This window comes from Heterodontus francisci, chromosome 2, assembly GCF_036365525.1.
Source record: "Heterodontus francisci isolate sHetFra1 chromosome 2, sHetFra1.hap1, whole genome shotgun sequence".
Taxonomy (NCBI): domain Eukaryota; kingdom Metazoa; phylum Chordata; class Chondrichthyes; order Heterodontiformes; family Heterodontidae; genus Heterodontus; species Heterodontus francisci.
Genome location: NC_090372.1, coordinates 69,646,830 through 69,661,286, shown reverse-complemented (window position 1 = coordinate 69,661,286; position 14,457 = coordinate 69,646,830). Strand labels below are relative to the sequence as shown.

The 14,457-nt window shown below is 45.6% G+C and overlaps 2 protein-coding genes across 5 annotated transcripts in view; both read left to right on the top strand.

Annotated features, from left to right (window-relative positions):
• dnah5 (dynein, axonemal, heavy chain 5) overlaps nucleotides 1-14,457 on the top strand; it is a 610,401-nt gene that overhangs the window by 408,808 nt on the left and 187,136 nt on the right. For all 4 annotated transcript variants that reach the window (XM_068058833.1, XM_068058843.1, XM_068058824.1 and 1 more), the window contains 2 exons: nucleotides 1,385-1,701; nucleotides 9,517-9,672. In XM_068058833.1, the coding sequence (XP_067914934.1) occupies nucleotides 1,385-1,701; nucleotides 9,517-9,672 (473 nt within the window). The remainder of the gene's footprint in view (nucleotides 1-1,384; nucleotides 1,702-9,516; nucleotides 9,673-14,457) is intronic.
• LOC137351805 (uncharacterized) overlaps nucleotides 10,501-14,457 on the top strand; it is a gene marked incomplete at its 3' end in the record, with an annotated part of 43,205 nt that continues 39,248 nt past the window's right edge. Inside the window, exons 1-3 of the mRNA XM_068016662.1 lie at nucleotides 10,501-10,605; nucleotides 11,026-11,220; nucleotides 12,004-12,148. Coding sequence (XP_067872763.1) covers nucleotides 10,501-10,605; nucleotides 11,026-11,220; nucleotides 12,004-12,148 — 445 coding nt within the window. The remainder of the gene's footprint in view (nucleotides 10,606-11,025; nucleotides 11,221-12,003; nucleotides 12,149-14,457) is intronic.

Here is a 14,457-nt window from a genome sequence, read left to right as displayed (position 1 = left end):
GTGTGGAGCAAAAATTGATTTTGCACTTGTAAAGACAGACATAATAGCTAATAAATGAGTTCTGTTGTATTCCATCTAAGATAGGGTTCTCAAACCTAGTAAGATCGTAATCCTGCCCCATTTGTTGAAGAACAACATCAACAAAGCAAAAGAAGAAAATGTGTTTTTCCTCTTACAGGGGTTGGGTGGTAGCGGTGCAGGGGAGTGGGGTATTGTGCAGTGGGAGCGCCCATGGTTTTCTTGGCCTGGGCTATTTGTATGAACCGGAGGCATTTCAACACAGGCTGACCCTTGCACTGAGATGGGGAGGACAAGGAAGGAATCAGTGGAATAGCTGCTTTGTTGAATTGCTTCAGCTACACCAGGCCCCCAAGATCATGCTGAGTGGACTGGGGTTACAGGGAAGGGGTTGGGTTAGGGTGGCAGTGAAATATTGAAGGAATTTGGTACCTTTATCTTTTGTAATCTTTGGTCTGCCTGAGGTCCCTGACAAACCCTCTGAAATGTAAAGGACCTTGACACATGACCAACCACCAGGTTTCTTCAGTCACCCCTCTGTTCGGGCACCCAGTGGCTATAGGCAGAGGAAACTGTGATAGGAGGCTGGGAATGACCCCTTTCATCTCTTCAACAGTCTTACGTTGTACTTGTCCAGATGCAGAATCATATACATTATTTTGACGCAGCTCATGAAATTCTGGGCAGAGGTATTAATAACTGCTCTCATTTCCGCTTGACTGCACTGGAGAGTTCCATTCACAAGATGCACCAAAGACAAAACTATCCTTTATTAAGTGTTTTAAGAACCGAGGCTGAATTAATGCTTTCACTCTCAGAATTATCTAGCAGAGTTTTTGTTTGGGTTGTTGCCATCTCTCTCCAGCTATACCTGCAGACCTTTCTTCAGAGGAGACGTTAAGCTGAGGCCCCTTTGCCCTCTCAGGTGGATGTAAAAATTGCATGGCACGATTTGGAAGAAGAGTATAGGAATTATCCCTGGCGTCCTGTCCAATGTTTACCCTTAATTAACATCACTAAAAAAGCAATTGTTTTGATCATTATCACATTGCTACCTGTGCACAGTTGGGTGTCGCATTTCATACATTATGGTTCCTACACTTTGGGACAACATGAAGTAATGAAAGACGCTATATAAATAAGTCTTTTTTCTCTTTTGTGCTATAACCCTTCTGAACTATCAAATCCAGACTATTGATCTTACCTTCTCCTCTAGACCTGGGCGGTCCCACAACTCCAGTTCGCTGAACTCTGTCGCTATCCTTTTAAAAGTGCATAAGAAATCTGAAGCTATTAATGTAACTTCAAACATTAATCAAAGAGCTTGCACTGCTAATGCTTTTATATTTTCGATTTTTTGTTTCAGGTGATGCATTGCTGGCCACTGCTTTTTTGTCCTATTCAGGCCCCTTTAATCAAGAGTTCCGTAATTTGCTGTTGAGAGATTGGGAAAAAGAAATGAAAGCTCGTAAGATTCCATTTGCCAACAACTTGAACCTTACAGAAATGCTAATTGACATCCCAACAATTGGTGAATGGAACTTACAAGGTTTACCAAATGATGAATTGTCTATCCAGAATGGAATCATTGTTACCAAAGCAGCTCGTTACCCCTTGCTGATTGATCCACAAAACCAGGGCAAGATATGGATAAAAAATAAAGAGGTTAAGAATGAACTTCAGGTATGATAGTGTTCTTTCTCTTTTGTTACACGTTTCAGTCAACAGTTGAGTTACCACATGAGCTTCATCTATCTATATCATCAAAAGTTTTACATCTGATCCATGTCCAACATGTGTTGGATTTGGAGCATGTTATTTAACTTAAATGTCAAATGCACTAAAGCAACCAATCAAAAAACACACAAAATTCACTATCTTCCAAAAAATCCAAATCTCCATACAGTAAACAAGTCATATTCCTTAAAAAAAAATATTTTAAGATCCTTTGAGTAGTCACCTTGATTACCCACCCATCCACTATATTTACCACTAAAAATAACATTATAAATACATAGCATGGGAAATGACAAAGTTAGAAAACATGATGGGATAGATTTTGATACTCTGTGGTATAGTAAAACGGGAGCTAGTGAGTCAACGGTCCATTTTATATCTCTCCCTATTGAAGTCAGACTGTAGGATCTTTTACAACTATATAAAAAGGACAAGAAATGCTGGATTCACTCAGCAGGTCTGGCAGCATCTGTGGAAAGAGAAGCAGAGTTAACGTTTCGGGTCAGTGACCCTTCTTCGGAACTGACAAATATTAGAAAAGTCACAGATTATAAACAAGTGAGGTGGGGGTTGGGCAAGAGATAACAAAGGAGAAGGTGCAGATTGGACCAGGCCACATAGCTGACCAAAAGGTCACGGAGAAAAGGCAAACAATATGTTAATGGTGTGTTGAAAGACAAAGCATTAGTACAGATTAGGTGTGAATATACTGAATATTGAACATCAGCAAGTGCAAACCTGAAGAAAAACAACCTGAAAAAAACAGTGGGTAAGCAAACTGAACAAACTAAGATGAAATGAAATAAATGCAAAAAAAGATTGTAAAAAATGTAAAAAGGAATGCAAAAAAAAGGAAGAAAAAATAACTAAAAATGACTAAAAATGAAAGTAAAGTGGGGGGCTGTCATGCTCTGAAATTATTGAACTCAATGTTTAGTCTGGCAGGCTGTAGTGTGCCTAATCGGTAGAAGAGATGCTGTTCCTCGAGCTTGCGTTGATGTTCACTGGAACACTGCAGCAATCCCAGGACAGAGATGTGAGCATGAGAGCAGGGGGGAGTGTTGAAATGGCAAGCAACCGGAAGCTCAGGGTCCTGCTTGCGGACTGAGCGGAGATGTTCCGCAAAGCGGTCACCCAGTCTGCGCTTGGTCTCCCCAATGTAGAGGAGACCACACTGTGAGCAGCGAATACAGTATACTACATTGAAAGAAGTACAAGTAAATCGCTGCTTCACCTGAAAGGAGTGTTTGGGGCCTGGGATAGTGAGGAGAGAGGAGGTAAATGGGCAGGTATTACACCTCCTGCGATTGCAAGGGAAGGTGCCCTGGGATGGGGACGAGGTGGTGGGGGTAATGGAGGAGTGGACCAGGGTGTCGCGGAGGGAATGATCCCTTCGGAATGCTGACAGGGGAAGGGAGGGGAAGATGCGACTGGTAGTGGCATCACGCTGGAGGTGGCGAAAATGGCGGAGGATGATCCTTTGGATATGGAGGCTGGTGGGATGAAAAGTGAGGACAAGGGGAACCCTGTCACGGTTCTGGGAGGGAGGGGAAGGGGTGAGGGTAGAGGTGCGGGGAATGGGTCGGACACGGTTGAGGGCCCTGTCAACCACAGTGGGGGGAAATCCTCGGTTGAGGAAAAAGGTCATATCAGAAGCACCGTCATGGAAGGTAGCATCATCAGAGCAGATGCGTCAGAGACGGAGAAACTGGGAGAATGGAATGGAGTCCTTACAGGAGGTAGGGTGTGAAGAATTCCTCAACCGAGGATTTCCCCCCACTGTGGTTGACAGGGCCCTCAACCGTGTCCGACCCATTCCCCGCACCTCTACCCTCACCCCTTCCCCTCCCTCCCAGAACCGTGACAGGGTTCCCCTTGTCCTCACTTTTCATCCCACCAGCCTCCATATGCAAAGGATCATCCTCCGCCATTTTCGCCACCTCCAGCGTGATGCCACTACCAGTCGCATCTTCCCCTCCCTTCCCCTGTCAGCATTCCGAAGGGATCGTTCCCTCCGCGACACCCTGGTCCACTCCTCCATTACCCCCACCACTTCGTCCCCGTCCCAGGGCACCTTCCCTTGCAATCGCAGGAGGTGTGATACCTGCCCATTTACCTCCTCTCTCCTCACTATCCCAGGCCCCAAACACTCCTTTCAGGTGAAGCAGCGATTTACTTGTACTTCTTTCAATGTAGTATACTGTATTCACTGCTCACAGTGTGGTCTCCTCTACATTGGGGAGACCAAGCGCAGACTGGGTGACCGCTTTGCGGAACATCTCCGCTCAGTCCGCAAGCAGGACCCTGAGCTTCCGGTTGCTTGCCATTTCAACACTCCCCCCTGCTCTCATGCTCACATCACTGTCCTGGGATTGCTGCAGTGTTCCAGTGAACATCAACGCAAGCTCGAGGAACAGCATCTCATCTACCGATTAGGCACACTACAGCCTGCCGGACTGAACATTGAGTTCAATAATTTCAGAGCATGACAGCCCCCCACTTTACTTTCATTTTTAGTTATTTTTTCTTCCTTTTCTTTGCATTCCTTTTTACATTTTTTACAATCTTTTTTTGCATTTATTTCATTTCATCTTAGTTTGTTCAGTTTGCTTACCCACTGTTTTTTTCAGGTTGTTTTTCTTCAGGTTTGCACTTGCTGATGTTCAATATTCAGTATATTCACACCTAATCTGTACTAATTCTTTGTCTTTCAACACACCATTAACATATTGGTTGCCTTTGCTCCGTGACCTTTTGGTCAGCTATGTGGCCTGGTCCAATCTGCACCTTCTCCTTTGTTATCTCTTGCCCAACCCCCACCTCACTTGTTTATAATCTGTGACTTTTCTAATATTTGTCAGTTCCGAAGAAGGGTCACTGACCCGAAATGTTAACTCTGCTTCTCTTTCCACAGATGCTGCCAGACCTGCTGAGTGAATCCAGCATTTCTTGTTTTTGTTTCAGATTTCCAGCATCCGCAGTATTTTGCTTTTATATAAAAAGGACAGTAGCTAAAGTAATCATTGGTTCCTTAGAGGCAGAGACCGGAGAAATTATCATGGGGAATGAGGAAATGACAGAGATGTTGAACAAATATTTTGTGTCTATCTTCACAGTAGAAGGCACAAATTATATACCAGAAATATAGCGTAGCCAAGGGACTAATAAGAGTGATGAGTTTAAGATAATTAATATCAACAGAAAAAAATAATTGGAGAAATTTAAGGGACTAAAAGCTGAAAGATCCCCAGGTTCTGATGGTCTACATCCGAGAGTTTGGAAGGAGATAGCTCTGATATAATAGATGTACTGGTTATCATTTTCCAAAATTCCCTAGATTCTAGAATGATCCCAGTGAATTGGCAGTTAGCAAATGTAACACTGCTATTCAAGAAAGGAGGGAAAGAGAAAATTGGGAACTACAGGCTAGTTAACCTTGACATCAGTCAACAAGAAAATGCTGGAATCTATTATTAAGGAAGTCTTAACAATGCACTTAAAAAATTATAGGATGATCAGACAAAGTCAACATGCTTTTATGAAAGGGAAATTATGCTTGAAAAATTTGTTAGAGTTTTTTTGAGCATGTAACTAGTGGGGTAGATAAAGGGGAGCCAGTAGATGAAGTATACTTGGATTTACAAAAGGCATTCGACAAGTTGCCACACAAAAGGTTAAAATGCAAGATAAGGGTTTTTGGAGTTGGAGGTAATATATTAGCATAGATGAAAGATTGGTAATGGACAGGAAGCAGAGAATAGGGATAGACAAGGCATTTTCAAGTTGTCAGGCTGTAACTAGTGGAGTGCTGCAAGGATCTGTGCTGGGGCCTCAGCTATTTACAAAGATAAGGGTCGATCATTTAGGATTGAGATGAGGAGAAATTTCTTCACTCAGAGGGTTGTGAATCTTTTGTATTGTCTACCCAAGAGGGTTGTGGATGCTCCATTGAGTATATTTAAGGCTGAGATAGACAGATTTTTGGTCTCTCAGGGAATCAAGGGATATAGTGAGCAGACGGGAAAGTGGAGTTGGGGAAGAAGATCAGCCATGAACATATTGAATGGTGAAGCAGGCTCGAGGAGCCGTGTCCTCTGCCCCTACTCCTATTTCTTATGTTCTTAAGTCAATGGTCTTAAGTCAATGGGGAGAAATGTAAAGGAAATTGGTCATGAGATAGGATAATTGGTATGCACTCAAATTGGCAGAATATGATTAATAGTGTCCCTCAGGGATCTGCACTAAGGCCTCAGCTTTTCACTATATTTATAAATGATTTGGATGAAGGAATATAGAGTCACATGTTTAAGTTTTCTGATGACACTATGTTAGGTGGCACAATAAATAATGTAGATGAGAGCAGAAAGTCGCAAAGGGACATTGTTGGATTGTGAGTGGACAAAACTGTGGTAGATCGAGTTCAGTGTGGACAAGTGTGAGGACATCCACTTTGGACCTAAGAAAGAAGCTAGGAACTGTGGATGACCAGAGAGATTTAGGGATCCAAGTGCAGAAATCATGAAATTACTAGTGGATAGACAGAAAAACTAATTTGAAAGGCTAATGGAATTTTGACAACTATCTCAAGGGGGCTGGATTACAAAGGATTGGAAGTTATGTTACAGCTGTCAAGAGCTCTGGTTAGACCACATCTGGAGTACTGCATTCAGTCTGGGAACCAAGCCTCAGGAAGGATATATTTGTTTGGAGGGTGCAACTCAGATTCACCAGAATGATACCAGGATTAAAAGGGTTAAGTTGTGAGATAGGTTGCAGAGACGAGGCTGTATTCCCTTGACTATAGAAGATTAGGGGTGATCTATCTGAGGTGTTTAAAACAATTAAAGGATTTAATAGAGTAGATAGAAACACTTTCCTGTGGTGGGAGAGTCCAGAACAAGTGGGCATAACCTTATAATTAGAACTATCCCGTTCAGGGGTAATATCAAGATGCACCTTTTCACACAAAGTGTAGTGGAAATCTGGAACTCTCTCCCCCAAAAAGCTGTGGAGAGAAAAACAGAGTTAACGTTTCAGGTCTGTAACCTTCCATCAGAACTCTCTGTTTTTGTTGCTGCACCTCTGACAAAGATGCTGGTCATACCAGAGGCAAGAACTGGCATGGGAGAGAGTAAAGGTTTTGTAAAGTCATCAACGGTGAAAATAAGAGAGTTATTGTGAAGATTGGTAGCTGCAGATGTATCATGACAAATGGAGGGTGAATGGGTAGGCAGTTTGGAGTTTGAATGTGCAGTTTTATGTGACTTGGGGGAGAGTTTTTTTTCCAGGGGCAGATGCAGAAGAAACTGAGGTTGGAAATGAGTATGGGAACATGGTGTAGTATAAGGGTCTGAAAGGGTTAATCTTGAGAGAGTGTAAAAAATACTTCCTACCATGATGATGTAAGAGATCACATGTCAGCGTAACTTTTGGAGGAGTCATACAGGCTAGTGTGGAGTGTAAATAGTTATAATACAGTAATGATTAGTATTTAACTACTACAGACTAAGAATCTCTATGGCTAGATTAAATAAGGTGGCAGTGTAGCAAACCAACATATAACACATGGGTGATGAGGGATAGAAGGAAATGATTAGAGATGGTCTAATGGTGACTGTGATCGAGACCAAGAGAATAGAGGAACCATGTGAGATCAAAGGTCAATGTGACATTGTTCATGTGTATTTGCACAACATCACATCTCAGTTCACTTCATTATTTTTATTTTTATTTTGTTTTGCTTTCGTCCTCCAGCAACATGATGTGATACCAAATAGTAAGCTTAATTGTTATTACTGATAATTCTTTAAAGCCATGTTATATGGTATTTCTGGGCATTAAAGTAACCAAGGGTATTGGCAAAAGACATTTAGTGAGTTTATACTCATCTATGGCATTAGGGACATGAAGACTGATTCCCCTGATGGCTATCAGAGTTCATAATACCCTTAATGAGAGAAGATTTAACTTTTATAATGTTCTGAAATTGAAGCATATGAAATTGTGAAGGGAGTGTTTCAATTTCTGTATTTGTTGGACTAATAAGGAAATTAACTTAAAAAGGATGTGCTGATTTTCCTGTTCTAGTGCTTGGGTACATTGGATTGCCTAGATATCGGGTCGCAGGGAGTGCTTCTGATTTTTTACCTATTCATTTAAATGGACAGAAAACTGGACAGGCTTCCTTACAGATTTGCAATTCATCCTGTACAATTTCTCTTGTTTGTTGTACTCAACTGCTCCAATACTACCAGATGCAAGAACAGGACATTCAGCCCCTACATTTATAGCAATAAAATCAGGAAATGATGCAAATACACAGCCAATCCAGCAGCATCTGAAAAGCAATCGATGTTTTGATTGAGCCATTTCATCAATTCTGATGCAATATCTCCACTTGAAATTTTAACTGTGTACTTCCAACATTTTCTGTTTTTATTTCTAATTTCTACCAATTGAAGATTCCTTTCAATCTTTCATATGTGTACTCACTCATGCGTTACATGCTGCAATTTTTGTATTACTTTTATAGTCCGTTTATTCTATGCAGCTGCAAAATAGCATTATAGTGTCTTTCTTGTATTGAGAACTGCAATTATGATGCATTTGGCCAAAGCTATATCTAAAGTGAGAGTATTTGGTGCAGATATTAAATGCCACAAATGTTGCAACCTGCACGATTGACAACCCTTCCCTTACTGAGCATATAATTTCACCAACTTCTTTCCATCAAAGAAGGTCTAAAGAATTCGACAATAATAATGTTCCACTAAAAATGCAGCCACAAAGTTTGTAAACCAAGGGTGGAATTTTACATTATGATGGAGTCCCAACGCAGTGCATGAAAAGTCAGGGGAGAGCCCGCCTGCGCGGGTCTGGAAGCCACGCAGCGACTTTGCATGATCCAGGCCCTTAATTGGCCTTGGTGTGGGCCTCCATCCCTCTGAGGCAAGATTTCCCGCCTCCAAGAGCGACCAGCCAATCAGAGAACCAGCAGCTTCTTAGTCCCAGCAGCACCACTGGGAGCAGTGGTAACAGCTGGGACTGCACCCAGCTACAAGAACGAGGGGCTCCAGCACCAAAAGGTGAGTGGGGTTTCGGGCCGCGCCGGGAAATATCGGCTGGATCCCGGAGAGGAAGATGGGGATTGATTAGGAGGGCAGTGGGAGGTGCTCCAGGAGGGCTGCCTTGTGCCACAGTGGGGCCTCTCAATGGGGCACAGGGTGCCCGATCAGGAGGACGCCCCACCTGCCCAGCCTGCAGCCCCAGGTAGTGAAGTGCCCAACCGCTGCTGGTGAGATGCCAGCGGCGATGGCAAGAGACTGTTAAGTGACAATTAATTGGCCACTTAAGGGCCTTAATTGGGCTGAGCTGGGCAGGCCATTTCCCACCTCCTTCGCTGCTGGTAAAATGGCAGTGGGGGGCAGGTAGGTGATCAGAACAACACCTCCCGCCTACCATTCGATTTTATGCAACCCATTCCCCCACTGCCTCCAGTCCAGTTCTAAAGTGGTTGGGGGAGGGTGGGTTGCATAAAATTCTGGCCCAAATGTACTATTTCTCTTTATTTTACTGTTGTACATGATTGCAGCATGGCCCAGTGAGTTGGTATTTTGCAATGTGACATACAACCTAAAGTCGGTTAACAATGAATGCACAGAAATTTGTTAGTGTATCTAAATTAGTGATGTAAAAGAGTAGAAAACTAAATTCAAAATGTATGAATGTGGTTTAATGCACCTTTTAATGTCATATTTGCAGATCACTTCCCTAAATCACAAATACTTCAGAAACCACCTAGAGGATGGCCTATCTCTTGGCAGACCACTGCTTATTGAAGATGTAGGAGAGGAACTGGACCCAGCACTGGACAATGTCTTGGAGAAAAATTTCATCAAAACAGGTTCTATGTACAAGGTAAAGTTACAGTGACCATGGAGCACAATATCAGGATTTAGACAAACCTAAATGACAAAAATATAGTCAGAATTGAGTTCCTCGCTCAGGTCAACATTACTGCCTGGACTACAATTTGGATTTGTGTGATAGATAGCTAAAAATGTTCATATCCTGTGCATTCTTCCACCAACCCTACTTTCAGATGCCCTTCCCGCACACTTTCACATGTGACATGACGTGACATGCCCATTTACCTCCTCCTACACTACATCCAGGACCCGAAATACTCTTCTCATGTGTAGCAGCCGAGGAGACTACAGGGAGGCCGAAATTGTCCAGAGAACCCAGCAGTAACAATCTTATTGGCATATTAGTCTGTTGCTTCCTGCCTGGCACCTAGCCAAATGGACAGCCTGGCCGACAATGTTCCGACTACGTTGTACAGATGCGCGGCCACGCATCAACCTGACATTTACCGTGCAGGGCTTGTTCTTGGATTAATAGTACGCGTTCTTGGATTAATAGCATGTTTGCACGGTTGTGTAAAAAATTTAAAGGAACCATGCACTAATAAAAGGGCTGCACAGGGCACCAAAATTTTAAAGGGAGCATTGCTGGCTGGTGGCCAGTAGGGAAAACTTGTAACAGGCGGCCACAGATTGGGAAAGGAACATCAACTCCAGGCTGCGATCATGAGGGCTGGGAGAAAGATGTTGATCATGAGAGTTGGGTGAGGCTCACAGTCGTGAGGGAGAGGAGGCTGTTGATTGGGAGGGCTAGGGGGAGGCTGATGATCAGGAAGGCTGGCATTCAGGGCTGGGGTGCCAAAGGCTTCCTTGAGGGGCTATGGGGCATTCCTTCACTTCTGGCCCACAAGGAGTCCTAAAAGAGCCATTACCTCAGGGAGTCATCAGCTCCTGCCTTGGATCAAATGCTGGGAATGCCGCCAGGGTAGATGGGATGGGTGTACAATTAGCGGTGTGGCAACGTCTCAGACGTGTCAAGCTGTACTGTGGTGGGGTTGTGCTGCGACAGATTAGCTGTGCAGTACCAAGGAAATGCTACACTGTCAAAGTGCGGTTATTGAGATGAGACATTGAACCAGGTTTACTTGTTCTGGTGGACATGAGATCCCATGGCACCACATGAAGAAGAGGAGGGAGGCTCTGCCTATGACCTGGTGAACAGTTATCTCTCAAGCAACACTATCTGATCATTTATCTCACTGCTATTTGTGGGCTGCGTGTACATTGGCTGCCATATTTGTCTATTAAATAATAGCAATTACACTTCAAAGGTAAATTTTGACTGTAAAGCACATTGGAACATCCTGAGGATGTGAGAGGTACCATCTTTTTCTTTACTAACCAGAAACAGTTGGATGAATTTTATCCAGCCAGCAAGAGTGGGAATGGAGGCATGGGGGCTGAAAAAACAATGTGGATGTGCTGGCCCGGAGGCCTGACATTGGGACGTCCGTTCTGGATTTTGTTAGCGGAGGAAAAGCTCAAAGGCGGCTTGCCGCCACAGCGCGGCAGGACTGCAATTTTAATTGGTGAACAGCTAGTTAGAATGCATTTACATTGAATTGAAGCCAATTTTAGGGGGGGTTTCAGATTAGTCAACAGCGAACAGGGATCACGTGCCTTCATATCCCCAGCCATTTAGAGGTGGCGGCACCGAGTTGTGGCCTCAGTGATGCTGTGGGAAAGCAGCCATGGGAAGCAATGGATTAAGGAAAAGGGGGAAGCGAAGGCCATTATCGGCCTGTGGTTCTGGCTCTCTGCACGGGTGGGCTCACTCCTGGATGGAAGGGTCGGGGAGGCTCAGTCTTGCGTGCTGGGCTCTCTGCAGTAGGCACTGAGTGGCATTAGCGCATATTCAGAGGGCAGTAGCAACGGACAGGTCCCAAGTCAAGTTCATTTCTGCAAGGACAGTGCACGGGAAGGGTAAATATCAGCTAGCATTGGTCTCTAACATCTTGTCCCCTGATGGCTCCTCCCCATGTCTGCACTCAGGGGATGTAATGGGAGTGAGCTCTGAAAGAAGGCTGCCTGTTGCCGAGATGCAGCCATGCATCTGATAGGATGTGTGATACCTCATCCCTCGCCAACGCCTTTGTGTTCACTCCCTCCCCATGTAGCTCTCCATCCCACGTAGCCACATGGAAGCCCAAAGAGGAGATAGGTATGGAGGACTCACCTTGGCAGAACGAAGGAGGTCATTGACCCTCCTGTGGCACTGAACCCTGTTCCAGGAGGTGGCCCCCACAGCTGCTGACCTTCTCTGCGATCACTGTCCAGTTTGCTTGGTCAGGTGGGAGGATGTCTTCTTGCCATCCCTTGGAAGGAGGATCGCCCAGGGGATCAAGCAAGCCTGGAGGAGAATCTCCTGGGAGGCATCGCTAAACCTTGTGATCACCTGGTGTCTTGCCGCGGACATGGCTTCCGCTCAGTCGAGTCGGTTTACAGTCCTGGTGCAGGGGCAGAGGGAGGTAGAGGAGTCACAGCAGCAGGCGGTGTGGCGGGGGCGGGGGGGGGAGGGGGCTGCGGTACAGGAGTTACAGCAGCAGCAATAGAGCGGTTCCAGGATTTACGGCAGCAGCAGTGGTAGAGGGGAGTCCAGGAGTTACAGAAACAGCAGCAGTGGTTGAGGGGAGTCCAGGAGTTACAGAAACAGCAGGAGTGGTAGAGGTGGATCCAAGAGTTACAGAAATAGAAGCAGCGGTAGAGGAGGATCCAGGAGTTACAGAAACAGCAGCAGTGGTAGAGGGGAGTCCAGGAGTTACAGAAACAGCAGCAGTGGTTGAGGGGAGTCCAGGAGTTACAGAAACAGCAGGAGTGGTAGAGGTGGATCCAAGAGTTACAGAAATAGAAGCAGCGGTAGAGGAGGATCCAGGAGTTACAGAAACAGCAGCAGTGGTAGAAGGGCGTCCAGGTGTTACAACAGCAGCAGCAGTGGTAGAGGGGGATCCAGGAGTTACAGAAACAGCAGCAGTGGTAGAGGGGAGTCCAGGTGTTACAACAGCAACATCAATGGTAGAGGGGGATCCAGGAGTTACAGAAACAACAGCAGTGGTAGAAGGGAGTCCAAGAGTTAGAAACAGCAGCAGTGGTAGAAGGGAGTCCAAGAGTTACAACAGCAGCAGCAGTGGGAGAGGAGGATCCAGGAATTACAGAAACAGCAGCAGTGGTAGAAGGGAGTCCAGGAGTTACAGAAACAGCAGCAGTGGTAGAGGGGGATCCAGGAGTTACAGAAACAGCAGCAGTGGTAGAGGGGGATCCAGGAGTTACAGAAACAGCAGCAGTGGTAGAAGGGCGTCCAGGTGTTACAACAGCAGCAGCAATGGTAGAGGGGGATCCAGGAGTTACAGAAACAGCAGCAGTGGTAGAAGGGAGTCCAAGAGTTAGAAACAGCAGCAGTGGTAGAAGGGAATCCAGGTGTTACAACAGCAGCATCAATGGTAGAGGGGGATCCAGGAGTTACAGAAACAGCAGCAGTGGTAGAGGGGAGTCCAGGAGTTACAGAAACAGCAGCAGTGGTAGAGGGGGATCCAGGAGTTACAGAAACAACAGCAGTGGTAGAAGGGAGTCCAGGTGTTACAACAGCAGCATCAATGGTAGAGGGGGATCCAGGAGTTACAGAAACAGCAGCAGTGGTAGAGGTGGATCCAGTAGTTACAGAAACAGCAGCAGTGGTTGAGCGGAGTCCAGGAGTTACAGAAACAGCAGCAGTGGTAGAGGGGGATCCAGGAGTTACAGAAACAGCAGCAGTGGTAGAAGGGAGTCCTGGTGTTACAGAAACAGCAGTAGTGGTAGAAGGGAGTCCAGGTGTTACAACAGCAGCAGCAGCGGTAGAGGAGGATCCAGGAGTTACAGAAACAGCAGCAGTGGTAGAGGGGGATCCAGGAGTTACAGAAACAGCAGCAGTGGTAGAAGGGAGTCCAGGAGTTACAACAGCAGCAGCAGTGGTAGAGGAGGATCCAGGAGTTAGAGAAACAACAGCAGTGGTAGAAGGGAGTCCTGGTGTTACAGAAACAGCAGTAGTGGTAGAAGGGAGTCCAGGTGTTACAACAGCAGCAGCAGCGGTAGAGGAGGATCCAGGAGTTACAGAAACAGCAGCAGTGGTAGAGGGGGATCCAGGAGTTACAGAAACAGCAGCAGTGGTAGAGGTGGATCCAGTAGTTACAGAAACAGCAGCAGTGGTTGAAGGGAGTCCTGGTGTTACAGAAACGGCAGTAGTTGTAGAAGGGAGTCCAGGTGTTACAACAGCAGCAGCAGTGGTAGAGGGGGATCCAGGAGTTGCAGAAACAACAGCAGTGGTAGAGGGGGATCCAGGAGTTACAGAAACAGCAGCAGTGGTGGAGGGGGATCCAGGAGTTACAGAAACAGCAGCAGTGGTAGAAGGGGATCCAGGAGTTACAGAAACAGCAGCAGTGGTAGAAGGGGATCCAGGAGTTACAGAAACAGCAGCAGTGGTAGAGGTGGATCCAGTAGTTACAGAAACAGCAGCAGTGGTTGAAGGGAGTCCAGGAGTTACAGAAACAGCAGCAGTGGTTGAAGGGAGTCCAGGAGTTACAGAAACAGCAGCAGTGGTAGAGGTGGATCCAGTAGTTACAGAAACAGCAGCAGTGGTAGAGGGGGATCCAGGAGTTACACAAACAACAGCAGTGGTAGAGGGGGATCCAGGAGTTACAGAAACAACAGCAGTGGTGGAGTGGGATCCAGGAGTTACAGAAACAGCAGCAGTGGTAGAAGGGGATCCAGGAGTTACAGAAACAGCAGCAGTGGTAGAAGGGGATCC